General features: G+C 35.2%; 3 protein-coding genes across 3 annotated transcripts; all 3 read right to left on the reverse strand.

Moving 5' to 3' along the window:
- Nucleotides 1–2,341: 2,341 nt before the first annotated feature.
- LOC126868777 (uncharacterized) lies at nucleotides 2,342–8,231 on the reverse strand. Its single transcript, XM_050624589.1, has 2 exons — nucleotides 5,284–8,231; nucleotides 2,342–4,425 (listed from the first exon to the last, which is right to left on the reverse strand). The coding sequence occupies exons 1-2, from the start codon at nucleotides 5,322–5,324 to the stop codon at nucleotides 3,372–3,374; spliced, it is 1,095 nt and encodes a 364-aa protein (XP_050480546.1). The 5' UTR covers nucleotides 5,325–8,231; the 3' UTR covers nucleotides 2,342–3,371.
- Nucleotides 8,232–8,354: 123 nt separating this feature from the next.
- LOC126868778 (vitellogenin-like) lies at nucleotides 8,355–12,687 on the reverse strand. The gene is made up of 3 exons (XM_050624590.1): nucleotides 12,547–12,687; nucleotides 8,863–9,557; nucleotides 8,355–8,664 (listed from the first exon to the last, which is right to left on the reverse strand). Exons 1-3 carry the CDS (start codon nucleotides 12,575–12,577, stop codon nucleotides 8,431–8,433), a joined length of 960 nt encoding a protein of 319 aa, XP_050480547.1. The 5' UTR covers nucleotides 12,578–12,687; the 3' UTR covers nucleotides 8,355–8,430.
- Nucleotides 12,688–15,752: 3,065 nt separating this feature from the next.
- Nucleotides 15,753–18,247, reverse strand: LOC126868779 (uncharacterized). Its single transcript, XM_050624591.1, has 3 exons — nucleotides 18,081–18,247; nucleotides 16,469–17,133; nucleotides 15,753–16,148 (listed from the first exon to the last, which is right to left on the reverse strand). The coding sequence occupies exons 1-3, from the start codon at nucleotides 18,115–18,117 to the stop codon at nucleotides 15,897–15,899; spliced, it is 954 nt and encodes a 317-aa protein (XP_050480548.1). The 5' UTR covers nucleotides 18,118–18,247; the 3' UTR covers nucleotides 15,753–15,896.
- Nucleotides 18,248–20,080: the final 1,833 nt, after the last annotated feature.

Genomic DNA, 20,080 nt, shown 5'->3' on the forward strand with positions numbered 1-20,080 from the left:
AATTAAGCTGTTACTTTGACACTTCAACGACCGTAATCCGTAGCATGAGTGGTTCGTGTTATCGAAGTGTGTTATTCTATTAAACTCGTTACGCGGCTAAAGCGAGAGACCAGTCTGCTCGAGTTTGCGTTACTATGTTCCGAGTAGTGTCTCTCGGACTGGTCACGAAAATAAGATATCGCTGCTTTCCTCGTATTTCCCATTAGTCGTTGCGCACCTTTCGCATTTGTAGCCGGAAGAAGTTGGACGAATTTAATCTGCCGAAGTTGACGTTTCCTTCTGTCGCAATGATTCTGCAAACGGATAAGAGGCGGAAAAGGAAGGACCAGAAGGAAACGGAAGGGGATGAAGTAAATGGAGGAAAGACGACAGGACGAAGAGGAGTTGATGGAGTTAGGTAGAAAAGGATAAGGGAGGAAATAGGAGGAAAAGGAGAAGGTGAGAAAATGGAAGGAAGAAGGCGAAGAGACGTGGAGAAGAAAACAAGACAGAAGCGAAGGAAGAAACTGTGGAAGAAAAGGGAAGAAGAGATTCTACGAAGAAACGAAATGAAAGAAACGACAGAAGAAAAAAGTATTAAATAATAAAAGTAAGAAGAAAAGCAAAGTAAAGATAGTATTGTATATAATTAATTTCGGGAAAAATAGTTCATTAAGTAGTTATAGGACGCACAGTATAAATCCTGTCTTTCCATCGCTGTGGATTTCGTCATACTTGATGTTATAAAGTATTATACATATATATATATTTAATCCTTTGTTGCACGCAAGTTACGCGCGAACTTCAAAGTGCGAGCGTGTGTACAGTTGTGTAGTTTTTTTTCTTTTTTTTATTTATTTATTAAAATTTACAATCAATTCTCGCATTGAGAATTTTCAGTAATTTTTTTCTAATTATTTTAATAAGTTAATACTTATTATAGACAAATGTGATTTATAAGTAATTGTTATAAATAAGTAAATATTACTTAATATAAATATTTAATTAAATGTAGCGTTTAGGTTCAACAGGTAGTGTCTCTTCAGCCTGCGGATCTGGTGCGACGTATCGAGTAATCCAATAATTAGGGGGTTTCGATGTTTGTTGACTCTTTCGCTATATCTATTTATTTTCGCTATATATATTTTGCTATTTCCTCTTTGATTGTGGGCAGGTTGCGTAGTTGACAGCTAAATACGATTGGATCTCAATGTGCAAACGGGCCACGTTTAATTAGTTGATAACGCGTTGTTACTGGTACTCGTTCGATTTTCTGTGTTACGCGTTTGCTTCCCCTTTGTCTTGAACTTTTTAGAGAAAAAGAATAAATCAACTTTTGCTACTGCTTTACGAACTGTTTAACAACGAATTTCTTACAATTTTATACAATTTTATACAATTTTATACAATTTTATACAGTTTTATACAATTTTATACAATTGCGGGACATTTTTCCATTTTTGTCAAACTTAATCTCTAACGTAGATAGAGATTACGTTTGAAAAAGAGAAAATGTAATATATGTATAGAGGAAATGGAAAAATCGATCAGGTGGTAGTAATAAAATTATTTCATACGATTCGAGAAACAAACTTTACTGATTACATTTATCGAATACAATTTTAGTCATCACATATATGTGATAATTATAACAACATTCATTGATCGATAATTAATATTCATCGGTTTGAGATGATTTATCGTAAGAGAAGATCTGAAATCAGCTGTAACTCAAGTTCTACTTCACCAACATTTAACACTCAGGAAATTGAATATGATTTTCTATCAATTTTGTTGATCCAAGATAGGCGATTTGTTCTGCTTTATTTTCAATTTTTTTGCAAAGATATTTCTTCGTCGTCTAAGAGATTCTACCACTGCTGTATATAATCATATTTCGAACGGAATAGTCTTTTCTTAAAGAATCTAAAACGTTCACAATATGAAAAATATATATCTTTCGTCTTGCCTACTTTTTTCTTCTAAGATTAGTACTCTTTCTAAAGTATTTAAGAAAATATACGAATACCTTCCCCGATTTTTGTAATACTAAGAGAAATTTTCGCCAATATATTTGACTATCTAAAACTACTAACTACTTGACTACTAAAATACGTAGTATGAAAATATGTTTATAATTGAAAAAGTTTAGAAAATATGAGAAATATCATAAAATGTATAATTATATCGATATATATTTATGATATATATAATATATATATATATATTTATGATATATATATATATATATATATCATAAATATATATATATATATATATATATATATCATAAATATATATATATATCATAAATATATATATATATATATCATAAATATATATATATATATATCATAAATATATATATATATATATATCATAAATATATATATATATATATAATTATGAACGTAAAATTATAATTATAAATATTTTAGGAAATATCAGCTCTTTGTATTAGCTTTGATTATTATTGTGTTAGCTGTGTCAGCTTTCATTTTTCTCAAAAACAAGTAAACTGGGAAAGAGCTAATTCCGATCCTTGTTCAATTCTTACATCGATATCACATCACAGTACAAATTCGCTTTCTCAAAAAATAGCATTCTTTTAATGAAAATACTTTCATATAGAGATATATACGGTATGATAGCACATTAGCGAACATCATAATAGAGTTAGTCGAATTATTTTCAATTTCCTTAAATTTCAATTACACCATATACATTACAATATACAATTATCACATCATTTGACATGTACACAGAAATTTGTTAACAAGTCTAGCACTTGTATTTTAACTGACATTTAGATTGGACTCGTTTCTCAGGTACACATATTCCTATGGGCACGCATACGTGTCGTATATGCCTGTGATTTATTGTTTACATATAAGATTTCATTGATCTACGAAGGAAAGGGCTCCTTTTTGAGTGATACTAATCGAATCACATAGAATTCAAACTAACCAGATTATTTCCTTTATAAAGTGCCAAGCATCAATGATATATGTACTGAAATTGAGGAATTTGTAAAAAAGCAGAATGTATCAGTTTTACTTCTTAGGGAATCTGTCTATACAAATAAAGTAATTCTTTCTACTATATTTCCGTGTCTATATATGATATTTAAGATTAAAATATAATAATATCACAGTAAAGGTAGCATAAAACCTAGTTAGAAAATAATTAAGTGAATAATTCGTTAAGTAAATATTCGTTGAACTTATCCCAATTTAAAGCTTTGTACCGCGATTAAGAATCGTTTTTGTAACGTAGAGGCGGATTCTTAATCAAAATCACATTAATCAAAACTCTAAATCATCATTCTTAATTCTTCCAAATTGATCGTTTCCAAAGAAAATTGATCGTTTACCGAGGCACGATTGACGGTTCTACATTCCTGCGATCGTCACAGCGATATCCTCTTCGCACAAAATGTGCTCGAACATATATAAAACATTCCGCAAATTGAAAGAGTCGCAATTCTGTATCACGATGGAGACAATATTCAGTTTGTACAAAATGTCTCGTAGCATGGACAGCAGGTTAAAAAAATTCTTATTAGTCATTTCGACATTATCCTTATACGCTAAATGAAACACGTATTTCGAAATTCGTGGATCATAGCTCTGTGTGATAAAGGGAAGTTGGTCGGTGGGTAAGAAAGGGTTTCTAAGTAAATGGACAATACTGTCATCTTCCAATTTGCATTCTTTAGAGAAATAACGAATCACGTGAACCGTGTGATGCGTCGTATCGCCGTCTATCTCTTTCAATATAGTAAGCTTTCTCGTTTGCTTATTTTTTTTCTCTCCTTCCATTTTTTCATACAACGAATCAGTGTCTTGCGCAAGAAAGATATTAATATCCAAAAAATACCACTTTATTACTTTTCTACTTGATTGTTCAATTACGCGAAAGTAATTGAAATAATCTCCAATAAAATCGCTTAATTGATCGCAACAAGTCATGTAAAAAGGAATTACATGTCCTCGATCGACTGAGTCGAACCAACTTCCGTTTCCTACTCTACTGTTCATTTTTGGTAGCCAGAACATCTCTGTTATTATATCTTTAATCGTACCATCTCGTTTCTTGGACAGCTGTATCAATTTTTGTAAGTCAAAGTCTACAACAATGTCGCAAGTTGAGCTGAAGATGTTCTCGATACATTCAGTGACGGAACGAACATCGATGTTTAAGAATTCAGAAAAGCGTCTTGTGAAAGGAATGAGAATTTCGTCTGGAGAGATTAAATGACCGACCAGATGCAGAAGTTGATCTTCTTCGTGACATATTTTGCGAAACTTGACACACGTGGTGGATTTAATCGTCACGTTACCATTTTCAACGCGCATATGGATTACGGCTACTGATAATTGTTCGATCATGATCAGGCGTAAGATTTCTTTGTAGGCCCTGAACACAGTTGTAGACTCCATTATTCTGAAATAATTTCATTATTTAGTTTTAGGTCCGTTTTGGGTAAAAAGTATTTTAGGAACAAACGTTTGAATCTTTGTTTAACATAATAATACGAACGTTTTAGCGGATATCTTTCAGAAGAATAAGATACTATTTACTTAATTTGATTAAACGCGTATCATCGAGTTTAAAAGTTCGCGTGATTCTTCGATTGCATATTCAAACTTTTTCACATTCGAAGTATTTCATGTATGCATACGAAAAGAGAAATTATTTTTTCAGGTAAAAGCTCGAATCACTCACACTGACAATCACTGATACGAAACTGGTCAAATTTTTGCAAATTCCGGAATTTTAATACCAGAGTACACGATTGATGTTTATCTTTTCACAATCCATGATTTTCTGTCTGATTCGATTGCTACTATCTAAGAAGGGTGCCTGTTTTTCATAGATCGTTGAAATCTCCGGTATTTATGTGATATCTTCGTGCCTTTCGCTCGAAAACTGATCAATTTCTCAGGACAAAAAAAAAAAAAAAAAAATATCAAAATAGAAAATTGGCTAATTTTAAAAACTAAGAAATCAACTGAAGAGATAAAGGGGAATTTGACACACAACCGGTACACAGTGGCTACAAAAAATATTTGCAAACTATTATTATCTTACTCTTATTTTCTAATAAAACCTTTTTTCTATCAGGTTCTGCGTTTCATTTTCATATTAAAGTATTCAATTTTGCTAATCACGCGAAGTTCATTTAATTAATTAATTAATTAATTAATTAATACGTAAATGCTATAACAATAAATACAATGACGTGCAAATACTTTTTTCTTTTTGTATTTGTTTCTTTACGATAAGGATAATCGAACCCACCTTTTGGCGAAGATTGGAATCAACGAAATTCTTGACCACATTGACAGATAAAGCTTGCTTGTTCTCCAACGTATGTATGCCCCAAAATGCAGAGTCTCTTCGAATAACTGCAAATAATAGTTGCTTTACGTAAATATCACAAAATTTTAAGATCGGGAAAGTAGAGGAAACGATATGAGTGTCCTCCGAGTTATCACGACGACGACTTCACTGATCTCTGATTTGGTTGGCAAGAGGGTGGAGGTAACATATAAACGTTCGCCAGGAGTACCGCAGGCGCAGAGGCATCCTGTTTTGCTTATCTCATAGTCTACGAGTGGGGGGTTCTAGTTTCTACCTATCGTGTGCGAGATACCACCCCATGCCACATCCCAGTGTTGCATTAGTGTTTAAAGGAGCAACCAGTGGTAGAGGGGGGCTTAACACCTGTTATGAAAGAGAAGATGCGCGAGACCGGAAGTGGCCAGCTTTTACTCTATCAAAACAAAAACTGACCATTTCTTCGTATCATGCTTTTCAGATGTTTTCCTTATTCCAGATGTTTGCCTTACGAGCCTTCGTTCTTTCTATGTTTACGTGTTCTTTATAATTCTTCATCTTTCTCTTCTGTTCTTTACGATTTGCTATGATCCTTCGTTGTTTTCGGATAACGCGAACGACTCCATTTAAAATATACGTTTCAACGTCCTGCCGATGCTGATACATTACGTTGCCATTACGTGACGGTCCGTATAGTGTTAATTGATGCTTGATCAAACGTAACTTATCTGAAAGTTTCGATTCGTGTTTGAAGATCGTAAATTTCTAGAAATTTTCATCACATTTTCCTTGTTTTTCCAATAAATTGTTCTACGCATCCTTGGTCTCTATTACTTTTCAATAAAGCTAATCGCACCAGCTATGCGATTCAATTTAATTGGTCAGTCGGTTTGTCCCCGGACCAGCCAGGAAGGTCCTGGCGCACGTCGATCGAGCGAAAATAATATCAAAGGATGAAAAGGATTGCAATATTGCCGAGGTCGGTGCAACATGTTCCAATTTTGTTTTGTTCATTAGTTCGTATCATTTTTTTGTTTATCATATAAAAATGTATTATTATATATAACAATTACGCTATAATAAACAAAAACTGTTTGTTATACAAGTATTTACAAACATTTATTGTACTGTATTATATCAATACATCGTATTTATTTTGCAAATTAAAATCCCGATACTTACTATAGCGTATTGTTGAATTTTATCGGAATTTTATTGGAATTTTTTTCACTGCCTGCTATTTGTTCGAAGTTATTTTCAATAAATGTTTGAAATATCTCCGATCTTAATGATACAGAAAATAGCAGAAACTAATTGATACACAGATCATTTATCGAGATCATCATTGCAATGCGAGTAAAAAGAGAAAATTGAAATGCCCTCCTTCCTTGGTTTATTCGATTATTCGTAATCCAGACGCAGAGCCATGTTTGAAACTCAAAGCCTGTTACAGAAAATACATTGAGAGCTCATTAGAAACTGGTGAAATCCATTTCCATTGAAGTCCGAGAATCTCCTGTCAAAGTATGTTTTTCCATCGCGGTTGAAGTTTGAAAACCTCCCATTAAAATATTAATTATAATCAAACATTCAATTGATTTTTACCGAGAAATAGAAATTACAACTAACGACTTACCTATAGTTATAGTTATAGTATAAGTTAAGCACACGACGTGTACGTAACTAGGAAAGTTCGTTTTACAGGTGACATATACATACTCGAGCGTAGAATAGTTACACACGGTAAACAGAAACACAATTAAGTTGCTTATATTAATTACGTAGAAGAGAAAATTGTATTTCAGTTTTTTCAACTATACGACGTCTGTCCGGAAAGTATCCAATCCGTCGTGGATATATCCTTTTACATCGATATTCCATTATGAAACACAGAGTAAACAGATTCCAAAAACAGTAGCCTGGGTGGGCGCTTTGAAATTGCGTTTCACTGTTCTGAGGTTTCGTTTTCGGGCATAAGTTTACCTTCGCCACGAGATGATTATTCGCTCGTTCGTTAATAGGAATTGAGACTCGATGTAAATAATAAATAGATGGGAATAAATTACCGTTTTATAACGATGATAATTCAAACTATTTTTACGTTGCTTCTGTAATATCGATCGCTTCGACAAAGAATGTGAAATAAAAGATTCGTTTGTTAAAAAGATATTACCGACTTGGAAAAGCGTTAAAAAGTATGAAATAATTTCTACTTTAGTCGTATTTTACTTACACGTATATGCAACAATGGTTAGATTATTTATTTACTTACTAGATACTAAATTTACTTTACTTACTAAATAAAGTGCAATTTTCTCGAAGGTGGTGTAAAATTAAAAATACTACTAACATGTGATCTATATCCATTTCTAGTTGTACGACATCGGTAATTGTGGCGATTGGATCTCAAGTTAATGACAAGCTCGATGTACACATAATTCCATTGACCTGTACGCTATTAATAAGTTGAGCGTGATTTGTATTCGCACCGGTACAAGTAAATATAATTGTATATAATAATATAAGTACATATAATTGTGTCGCTATTAATTATATCCGCTATTAAATATATTCACGTATTAATCCAATTATAATGATTTTTTAACAAGAAATTTACTTTTCACCGAGTAGTGAATAATAATATGTGACGGATGAAAAGAGAGAGAGAGAGTGCGTTTCGTCCCGGGACTACCGGTGAACTCATCAGTAAGGCTATGCCCGGTAGTCCCTGCCTCAGACGTAGAGGGAGTCTCGCTAGGTGCGGTATTTATATCAATCGCTCGTATATTCGACCGCTAGCGAATTAGACAGACAGACTCGTTGTCGTCGTAGCCCTCTAAGTGTTGGCGGTTGGTACCCGCGGCTCGACCTGTCGGCGTCCTATTGATACCGATCCGCCACAAATATTCAATTGCGCTCGCTGAACTTCGTTAATTCTTTAATGTAAGGAAAACATTCTCTGCTGAAGTGTTAAATCTTAACGTGGGGTTGTACGTATGAAGATTAAATATAACGTTTAATTAGAGTCGTGGTCTTAGTAAATCGTTTATTGTCAAGTGATTGTCATGATTATACAAATTACGTGTAGGATTATACGTATAAATCGTCTTATTTGTATCCAGGAACTCGTTCCAAATTAGTGTACGCGTATAAATTAGTTGACGCAGGACTTTTGATTTCGGGTAATGGACTTTGAGCAGGGTTTATGCTCTTTAAAGACAAGCCTACTTTCTGATGCATTCGCATCGTTCTTGGTCTATTCAATGTTCTCATTACGCCCTTAGATTCAGTGAACGAGTACATCTCTTCGCGTGAAATGTGCATCTGGCTGATAGATGTAGTCTGCAAAAGATGTTACGACATTTAAAAGTTAGACGATAGACTTAGATAGGCTGTTAGAAATAGATAGGCTGTTAGAAGTTAGATAGGCTGTGTAGAAATACGAATGTACAATATGTAATAAGGCACTTGTTGTAATAATATTTACCGAATAAAACAAATCTCAACCTAGTTTCTATTTCGTTAATTCCCACAACTTACCATATCCATGAAAGTATTCTTGTTCTCTATACTAAAATCCTCGTGATTCCCGAAGAAGTATATCTTCCTATTAGGACACTGCTTGGGCTGTCTAACCTTGTCTATAGTCAGACTCGCCACGCTCAAAGGCAGCGTATCTGGTCGTTCAGGTTCAAAGACAATGTCGTATCCCTCTTGTCCCACCACTCCCCTTTCATATCCTGCCCTTGACACTTTGACCTCTACTTCACAATATCCCATACTAGAATCCTCCATGGTAACGAACCGATCCTGTCCATTCTCCAGTTCAAAGCCAACGTTAAGCTGACCAACGATCACTCTTATCATATCCAGGCTCCACCTAGAAATATTTCTCGGCACCACTAAATTCTCTATCCCCTTTGAATTGAATCTAATCTCGAATGGTTCTTCCTTGATGAATCTGTCGTTGACTGGAACGAAATTTTTCGAATTCGAGCATCTATCGTCGTTTGGATCGGGTCTGATGATCTTTCCATTCGTAAAACGGCAACTTAGGGTGTCACTGCCTTTCGGACGGCACTTCAGTTCTGACGCGATCATCGAGCAGAAATTGTCCTTCTCGTGGACGATATTGGCCAAAGACATGTTCACCAGCACGTCGTAAGTACATTCTGCACCGTATCGTTGCCAATCGCTGTTCCCGTAAGCGTTGTCGTAGACGGCCACGTGTGCCGCTGCAATGACAAGGAGCCTGTTAAACTAGTTAAAATAGATCACACGTCCCAGCAGATAGGATACATTTTACTCTATCTGCCTGTACCACGCCGCGTTTACGGTCATTATATCGTGCAGGTATTAATCGATGCTCGCCGGGAACACCCTAGATACAGTCGCGATTATTAATCGCTATGCCAATCATACCTATATATACTAACCCTGTCGCGCTGTAGTTTACTCGGAATTCGGTGATACTGGTTCCGCATATTCCGATTACCAAGAAATTTTATTGCAGTGGAGTTAGTTCGTCAAATATTTGTATATTACTTGTGCTTTTGCTATTAGCTACGTTAACTATGTTATTGATTAAATATATTACGCACCGTGTTATCGAGCAATTTCCATAAAAAAAAGTGCAAGAGACGTTAATTTCGATGAGAAGATTAAAAAGATTTTCATCTAAATCGCTTTATTTGTCTATTTAGACGTATCTCCTCTATTTAGTACTTTCTTTAGAAACCCTTCGTTCTTGCCATCATGTAAAGTCGATAACAAGAAGCTTTAAAAAAAAAAGACATTTAATATAATGCTAAAATTGAAAATTTCTAGAAAACTTGTCTTTAATGTATAAAATATATAATACATTTATCTATTGTACTATATATAAATATGTAAAACCTTAAGTTTTTGGCAATTTTTTTTTAATTTAATTTCATTTAATTTAATTCAATTTAATTTAATTAAGAGGAATTAAATTCGTGGGATTTATGTGGTATTGTGCAAAGGGCAGAAAAATGACACGAGATTCATTCCTGTAACAGGAAGATATTACGCGAAATATTAATAGATTACATAGAACTTTTACATTTTAAAAATATATAAAATGAAAGAAAATTTAAGAATACGAGGCATATTTCACCGTGCACATTCGGCAAGATTAATGCCACGGCCCAGAAATATGCCATGAGAAAATCAATATCTAGCGTTTGTAACAACGAATACTAACAACGAGTAAAATTTTCGCTATGAAACTCAACCCTCTTCTTTTAAGTCCCTCTTCAAGTAATTCCTCCGCTTTATGTATGTATTATGCAGCTACAAGCGTCTAAAACGATAGAAATTATCATTTATTGGTTAAAATCGGAACAGAGTTAAAAGCTGCAAGAGGCTGCGCTTGAAATTTGTATATTCCTCTTAGCAGCGATTTAAGCTTTCATACGAAACAGATCCGATATTTGTCGCTATTAAATTTATTAATCATTGTTTTAAAAACATTATCAAAAATTTTAATCGTTATAAATTTTGCACTATTTGTACCTTGAACAAATACTTATGATACAATTAGCATACTGATATACATAAGATAGTAAAATTCAAACCTGTATTTTAATATTCTAGAACAAGCACATGCAGCAATTAGCTTTATTTAAAATTTTTGCATCTTGTTTTCAGAACTGTACCCAAGATCACAGAATTATCTGAAATGAATAGTATCTCGGATTTTGGAGCTTTGAAGACTTGTCACATTATGGTATAACCATAGTATAAAAAAATGACTTTTGGCCATTTCCTCGCGGTTTCTAGCCCATTGCACTATAAGTAAGTTATTATAATGAAGCGAGATATACACAGAGTGAATCACAAAGTATGATTAGCTTAAATTATTTCGCCGTTAGCGATATACAATCGCTAACGACGATTAAAGAGATTTAAGATGATCATAATACATTTTTATCGTCTCTTCTTTTCTCTCAGAGTTTCCAAGTTCACGCTTCATTCACTTCAGTTTTTAGATAAACCAATAATTTTTTTAAACCGATCTTTTAGTATATATTAAGACGAATCTAGTAAGTATCGTAAGAAATATATTTTTACTATTAGAATCGAAGAAATGTTGGAAAAATAACAGTCCACAATTGCTAAACAGCAATTAATTTGCCGTCTACGCAGGTGTATTACAGTTGACAGGCACTTTTTTAATACTTTTGCCATTCAGATGGAAAAAAGATATTTGTTACATTTGTCGCATTTTTCTCGATATTTGCTAAAAGATAGGTGTAAAAAAAAAGACAGGTTTATCTAAAACCTGAATGCGAGCTTAAAAACTCCGAAGAATTAACAAGAGTTAACAAAAAGCCCATTACGATCGTCTTAAAGCTGTCTTGGAATCATGTTATATCTGCCAAAAAAATGTTCGATCGACCCACTGACTATAGGTTGATCTAAGCTAATCACGTGTCGTGGTTCGCACTGTATAGGACGAAATAGATATTTCCCCGAAACCGTTGACAAATTATTTGTATAATCTTCTCGTACTTTTAATGAATTTCGGTAGAGTGGAGAAATCTGGCGGAAGGATTATTCATTGAAAAATATCGACGTTTTTCTCCCCTCTGTTTACATATGTATTGCATATGGTATCGGCGGGCGTATCTCCTCACGCACGTGCTTCGAGATCACCCTTTAACGGTTACTTTTAAAGCCGTCGGTGGTTGAAACCGTTGGTGCTTTAGCGGACAGTATATCCAATCGATTGAATCCCATGAGCGAATTAATCGGATGTGTAGGCAAATAAATTCGTGAAACAAAGGGAAGAGGTGAACAAGCAACAAGTTCGCGATACTCGTGTGCCGTAAAACGAGGTGGAATTTCGAGAAATCTAGGTGATTCACGTTCGCACTTTTCGCTTTTCATAATGCAAATATGATATCGGCACTGTAAGGTTTCCGATTTTTAAAAGTTACAATTAACACAAATTTTTTAACACAAATGTTTATATTACGGTCACCTATGATCCAATTAATGCCAGAAGGGTTAAATTTCGTTGCTTTCGACTTTTAAGAATTAAAATATAAAAAAACATCCCTTTAAGTAACCTAATTCAAATTTATTTGAAACCAAAAATATCCCGATCTTCGGATAGTTTGGTGGTATGAGTGACGTATGAGCGACGAGTTTTCATTCATCGAATTATCGGTGAAAAAACGGATCCACGTACGTACGTACCCAGAAAAAACGGTAGAATTATTATCAGCATGTCGAACGGCTTCTACTGAGACGACTGATGCGACCGTGTTCTATCTGTCTCCTCTTTATACGACAGATAACTTGATTCATTGCTGTCTCCTTGAAAACAATTTCATTAACAACCGCTTCCGTGCGGATCGTGGTTCCTGCAGACATCTTCCGTACCGTCTCACACGCCTGATATCATTTTCAATAGTTCCCAGATCGTTCCAGCCTAGACACGCCTTTAAAGATTTTAATGGGCTCCACAATCGTCGTTCTGGGAAACGTTTAAGCCGAATGGAAACAAGGCAACCGGACGAAGGATGCCCTTTTCCATTTCATTTCGTTTCACGTTCTACGCAGTAGAACGCAGTAGATTTGATCGATCATTAGGATTTTTGGAAAGTTTGAAAGTGATCGATCTGACTGTGATTGTATCAGTGATTAGATCTGTTAAATTCTGAACATCGTTTCGTAATCTTTCGTCAGAAAATGTCATTCTCTGATCATACTTCGTAGTCATTCTTCATTTCGATCGAAACTACATCGAGATAATTGGAAGGTAGGTGCTGACCGATCTTCCTGTCGAAAACTCTGATTTTATTAGCCTTAAGTATAGAAATTTGAGTAAAATAGTCACTCAACCTGAAGATTATCTAACTTCAAATTAGATCATTTGAAAATTGCTGTGCACGCGCTAAGGACAATTTGTTGCGCGATGGTTTTATCGCTTACGAAAAGGACATTCGTTTATATGGAAGTACGCGCATCGTACGACGCGACTGCAGAACGACCTTTTTTGTTATTAAAAAAAGAAATTGAACTTTTGATTGATGCGAGCAACAGCGACAAAACTATCGCTAGTGCGCGTTTAGCCTTAAAGTCTTTTCATTTCCTTCGAGGTCATATTAAGATCATTTTGATTGGTGGAAGTTTTTGAGAAATTATTTCAAAGTCCCTTCAAAGTCATCATCGATAAAAGTCGCGATAATTTGCGTGAAAATCGGGAGTATTATAATTCTTCTCAGGTTCATCAAATCGGACAATTCCCAATTTTAGATTGGTAAGTTGGTATAGACAGTTTTTTCGGAACTGGAACAACTATTCTTCATCGCGTCACATTGCGCAAATTATTTTATTCGGAGGTTTTTTTCCATTAGGACCATCGTATTGTCATATCGGACCCTGTCATTAGGCCAAAATTGAATTGACCCATTGTCATTCAGCCGACGCGCATTTTTAAGCGCCGATTCGTTTCGCTTCGTTGAATATAGCCTTGAATAATCCCTTCGTTCATTAGACTTTGGTAAAGTCTCAATGTTCAACAGTTACTAGTTGAATCTTACACCGAACGCTAATATTTTTATCAAATACAAAATTATTGTTCTAAATCCTTCGCACAATTTTAAGAAATAATCGACTCGGACGATCGACTTACATTTATCTAATTTCACGTAGAAATCAATTAAATATTTTTTTTTTATTTATTTGTTGAAATTACAATCAATTCTCGCGTTGAGAATTTTCAGCAATTTTTCTGGCGTGGTGCAGTGACATGGCTGTTTATTTACAATAAGTTAATACTTATTATAGATAGGTATAATTTATAGGTATTATAAGTAAGTGCATATGCTTAATTTGGATAACTAAATGAATCTAGCATCAATTAAATATGGCATCAATTTTTATTTCTCGTTATAACATTTAAATACCATTTAACAAAATGGTTTTATTAAATAATTAACACACCTCGGATTCCTCTTAGCTACTTTCAGCGGTGTTAAGGGGTGGATTTTCTTGACACGTGAAACTATATTATATTTTTGCCAGGATATGCGAAGTCACCTATCTGCTGCTTAAGTGTTTGAAAGATGAAACATGACGACGCTGCAGTCGATGCGTGTGTAGACAGCGACAACATTATTATTTCATGACCGCAGGCTAGTGAAATGGCGTCTACGTTTTCAGTACGGGTAATACATCCATCCATAGTTACAACGACATTTTTATCATTAAATAGCTTTGGGAATCTTATAAAATGCCTTACCCATTCCACAAATAATTTGCTTATATTATAATACAGCCAGTCTCTTAGCGGAAACTAATTTTTCCTGTTTCTTCGATTCTACTTCGTCCTTGTTGGGATTGTTAGATATCGTTATTGGAAGTAGAAACAGGTATTCGCGATTTTTTGTCTAAACTGGAATATTACAAAGATCGATTTTTGCTTTTTTTACGCTCATAATGTTGAGCATCGAGTTTGTGACGTTTTCTGCACAAAAGTCTCTGTAGAATTCGATGTATTGTGACATATATGCTATATGTGCTATATGTGTCAGCTGTCTGGGCAACGCTTTCGTCTTCTTCTAGCTTACCATACGATGTATCTGATCTTCTGTCGTATTACATTGCTTACAATACGGACGTATTACTAACGCAAACAAATTCGCTGTCGTTAAACGCATCTCTGTCTAATGGCCAAATTCCATTTCCCAGATTCGCTGATAGCATTTCTAACTGATGCAGCTTTGGCATATGCTGCTACAAGTATAGTTTGCTACATTTCGAAGATCTTAGCAACGCTAAGAACACTGTACGAAGGTGCAAAAATGTATGAGACATCCAAAATATATTAATACTCGTTATGATATTAAATAGATCTCTGTCCAATTTTCGTCTTTTAAATTGTATTTATAAAAATAGGAATTTGTAAATGTCCGCGTTCTACTTGTTGCTAATGAAACGCAGATGTACGGTAAAATATAGTTCTTGCTTCCTTTCTTCAAATCAAATCACTTAAAGCAGTCTGCAATTAAAGCAGATCGCGCTTTTAATCTTTGCATTTCCAGTTTCTTCTTGCGTTAATTTATATAATTACTTAAAGCAGAAATGCTTGAGCAATTTCTATTTAAGTGAATATTCAATTTACTTTAAATTGACAGTGTTACCCTAAACGAAGTGTTATTCTACGTAAAAATAACAGTGTAATTTTCTATTACAAATTGTTCAAGCGACATTTAAGTGGATATGGATGAATCAATATACGTTATGTTATTATACGCAATACAATATTATTATGCACATTAATCTTATAATAGTTATCTGCTTAAAAGAAAATTCATATGTTTCATTAGAAAAATTTATTAACGAAATTCTTTAAAAAATAATGTATAATCTCATAAAGCGACATAAATGACTTGAGATTTATGTATGTAAACGAAAGATTACTTTATTATTTACAGAGTCACATGACAATACAATTACACACTATTTACAACAATAGTGATAGATGAATTTTATCGTCATTAGACTACATCAATGAAAATGATCAGATATCGACGCAAATCTTAAACTTCCAACGATAAGTCATCTTCCATCGAACTTTCCATCAACCATCTTCCAATAAACATACTAGCTGGTTCAGGATCCTTTACTTCAGGTGGTTCATTCAGTGCGGGTAGGATCGACTCTAATCTCACACTTATGTTTTCGTATAAGGTCGTTACCATTCCTTCAGACACCTTGCTGGTATTTATCACGTTCGTCGTACCAGATATGAACTCGGTGGATGTGATTACTATGTGACTTTCTGACGAACTCTGCAACGAAAGACGTATTTCCATTAGTCATTAGAAGATTTTAAAAAGCTTCTATCAGAATTTCTAAATACCAAATTTAAGTCACTCAGAAACCGATCATTTAAATACCAATTGGCAATTTTTTTAGAAATTACATTGCTTACAATATGAATGAAATTCTCATCTTTAGGGTAATTAGTATTCGACGAAATTGCAGGTTAAATCACTATTTAATTCTCCAGAAACAATTCGATCCTCCCCCCCCTCCCCCCCCCCCCCCAAAAATCTCCAATCCAAATCAATATCCAACCAAATATTTCCAAATACTTCCAAATACTCACAACAGTAGACACCACGTCGCTGACTTGTCTGATGCTCTCGGCGCTGCCGAAGAAATACGGCACCTTGTGCGTGCACATATGTAGATTTCTAATCTTCTTAATCTGCACCAACTGTCCATCCTTCACTCCGAATATCGTCTCCAGAACGTAGCCACGGTTCACGTGTAAAGCATGACCAATCACATTCCGTTCCACCCAGAACATCGTCACGCACTCACCCTGCGTGAAGTTCTCCATCAGTTCGACCGTTTGATCGTATTCTCCCAATACACCGACGTTCAACTGTCCCACGATCACCCTGATCATATCCAGCTCTCTTGGCTGTATATTTTCATTCACTACGAGACTATCCAGTCCTTGCTCGGTGAATCTAATCTCAAACTGATCCTGGTTGATCTCGTACGCTTCTTGTCGCGACACCTGGCTGACCGGCACCGCTGGTGTTCCTGGATCGAGGCTTTCAGTCGCGTAACTGTCCGCTTTCGAGTCGCGAAAACGACAACTGAGAATACGGAATCCTTTTGGTTGACATACCAGCTTCGAGGCGACGTTCAGCCGAATACTCATGTAGCTACCTTCCTCGGGAATCGCCGTTGAATTTACTTGAACGTGGAAAGTGTACTCTGGCCCGTACTTCCATGGAGTATCAATGGCGATACGTGCGGCTGGAAAACGTGTCAGCGTGATCAGAGTTGCGTCTAGATGACCAGCTTCAAATGCGTCGCGTCTCATGACAAGCTTGTGTCACGCAGAGAAGCTACACACCGATCTGTTTCATTGAAACTTATTCTTTGGTTTTTGCAGAATTAAATATTCATTTAATACCTGGTAATTCTAGTATAGTTTAAGTAAATATTCATAAATATTCGTATAACTGGTCATTTCAGCACGTAGGTAGAAACTTGTAGGAGTTTATGAGAGTTAGTATATTTGTTAGTGAGAGTTATTTAGTTATTGAGAGTTAGTGGCATATTTCTTAGAATTATAGTTCGTTGGAATACATATCCACGCCCTGGTACTATAATAAAACGCCTGGCTATGCATATTTTCCAAATTACCGTAAAAATATAAAATATCTGAAAAATATCTCATAGACTCCATCTCACCAGTTACAGACGTATAGCGCGATTTTGCATGCTGGTACGAAAATTAAAGAGGTTTTAAGACACGGAAATGATTAAACTTAGTTTCTGCGTGGCACATTTCTGGGATGATCCGGCGTGAACACGATATGTCGCGGATTTCTATCTCGTGGGATCTACCCACGAGCACACGTGAACGTGAATTGAATGATTGGACCGGCTTGAATAGAACCGATTAGAGACGGTCCAGTGTTATCTTTCGCATCACGCGGCTGTACTTCATGCTCGCCGCTCTTTGTACTTTGGATTTTCTGCCCGAGCCGAGTAATACGGCCACTACTTGCCGATCGATCGCGATTAAACGAAATTATAACAGATAGACGGAGAGATAATAATTGTTTCCTTTTTAACGAAGATTTGATTAAGAGATATAGATGCGCGAACGAAGAAAGATACACGAGGATGATCGATCGAAGATGATGAGAAGATACACGTGTACGAGCGCCATCGTTGTCTGTGGCATGGCTTACCTAAGAAAAATGGCACCACGTTCAGCACTACGTTCATGGTGATACCGTGCAACGTTCAACTACTTTAGTGGAGTAAAGCGATGTTGGGGCCGCTCTTATACCGTGGCTAAACTGCACTACTGACCTCTTCTTACGATTAGCAAGCTCCAATTTATCGAAGCCGGCTCTCTCTTTCCAGTTGGAAAATAAAGCGTGTAGAGGTATATGTGCACAGCCGGCGATAGAGTTTAGAGAATTGATACAGTAGTTCCAATCGGGGCCATGAAGGGACCCTCCCGCAACCTGTTAACACGCCATTTCGAAACTAGCCGAGCAATTACTTTACATGTCAACGACCGTCTATGTTCCCGTCGTTCTTCAATCGATCGCTCATACGTAAATTTTCTTCGATGTTTCTCTATCTCTGATACCGATGTTCCGGCTTTCTCGATTTCTGACAGAGCTGTTCCACGCTTTCGCATTTTTAACAGCATTTATTTTTTGAATAGCATTTAAAAAGACAGATTTATAGTATTTCTTACGAATATCTGTTCGAAGAAATCGTGTAGCGAAGAAACGCTTCGATCCTTTACAAATTTCATACGAAACGATATAAACGATTTATTTAGATGAAACATTTCTTAAAACTGAAATTACAGAGGCTTGAGATTTCAATGAATCGATCGTTCGCAAAATTCACGTTGATCGATACGAAATTTGTTATCTTGTTAGCTTGAAACCTAATCCTAACCTGGGAATCATTGAAACGTACGATTTTTATTTTCTTTTCTGTTTTAAGCCAAATCGGTCGGGCAATGAATTCTTGTTTTTCTAAGAATTTATCGTTGTTTAATAATAAAATAAGCCATTTGTTTGTCAAAAATTCAACATTAATCGCATATTTACGCAACGAAATTAGAAAATTAATAAGAAGTGGAGTTTATCAGTTTGGCGTCTGAGAAGTTCGTATGTAGAATTTTCAAAGATCGGAATTTACGTGTTTTTATTCAAAATTGTGCAAAGATACGAATTACGTAGAACACGCTAGAAGCATGAAAGAGCTTGTTAATTATCCTATAAACGTGTACAGGGCCAAGTAATTATTGAGCGTATTAATTGAGTGGTTGAAATTTGATGATTCTCAGGGTTTCAACAGTTTGCCACACTTCGATGGATTCATATATCGGTTTACGGTTTGCGTGAGCGTCGGTTTATTCGCTGATAAACAAGTAGCAAAAACAATGAGAAAAATAAATAAATAAGTTTATATGAATGTTATCTAATACTGTATCATTTTATTAGAAATCGATCCTTTTTTACTATTCTAAACTTTCAAAAAACCAAGATAAAACCATAAACAACGCACAATGTTCGAATGAAATGCTCCAAAGTTTCTTCAAAAAAGAAAAAAGAAAAAAAAAATTCTCTTTGAAGAAATTTACAATTGACATTTCGCTTGGAGTATAAACATTTCTCCAGAAAAAGATGAATATTCCTTTTGCAAAACTGAACCTCTGCTGTAACATTATATGATACATCATAGGATATAATATATTCTGTCGATACAATATGAAATCATCACGTACCAGTTTCTTTTTGGATAGTAGAAGAGCCACGTTATACGTGCGTCTAATCTCAAACACACCTCAAAGTTCAAATACACCTTTTTTGCGATCTCAGGGCTCATCGTGTGATCGGCTAATCAAATAAACTGAAACTCTCCCCTGTTCGTTCAATCGTCCACGTTGTTCTGTGAAAGCTCGTAACAGACGAAACACTTGGCCATGCTCGAATTCTCTAGTTTCTCCACTTTCTGCACTGATCTTATTCTCACTTATTATGTCTGTTCACATTATAATGATCCATCTTCTCTTCGAATAAGTATTTTTTGATTCCCTTGTCGTAAAACTCCAACTCGAAAGTCTCGTTTTCGAAATCACATTTTTGATAAGTTGCGTCTTTAAATGAAACGACAGCACCCACTTTGAATCCAGTTTGACGAGAATTTGGTAATTTTGGCG

The sequence above is a fragment of the Bombus huntii genome, chromosome 8, assembly GCF_024542735.1.
Source record: "Bombus huntii isolate Logan2020A chromosome 8, iyBomHunt1.1, whole genome shotgun sequence".
Lineage (NCBI taxonomy): Eukaryota > Metazoa > Arthropoda > Insecta > Hymenoptera > Apidae > Bombus > Bombus huntii.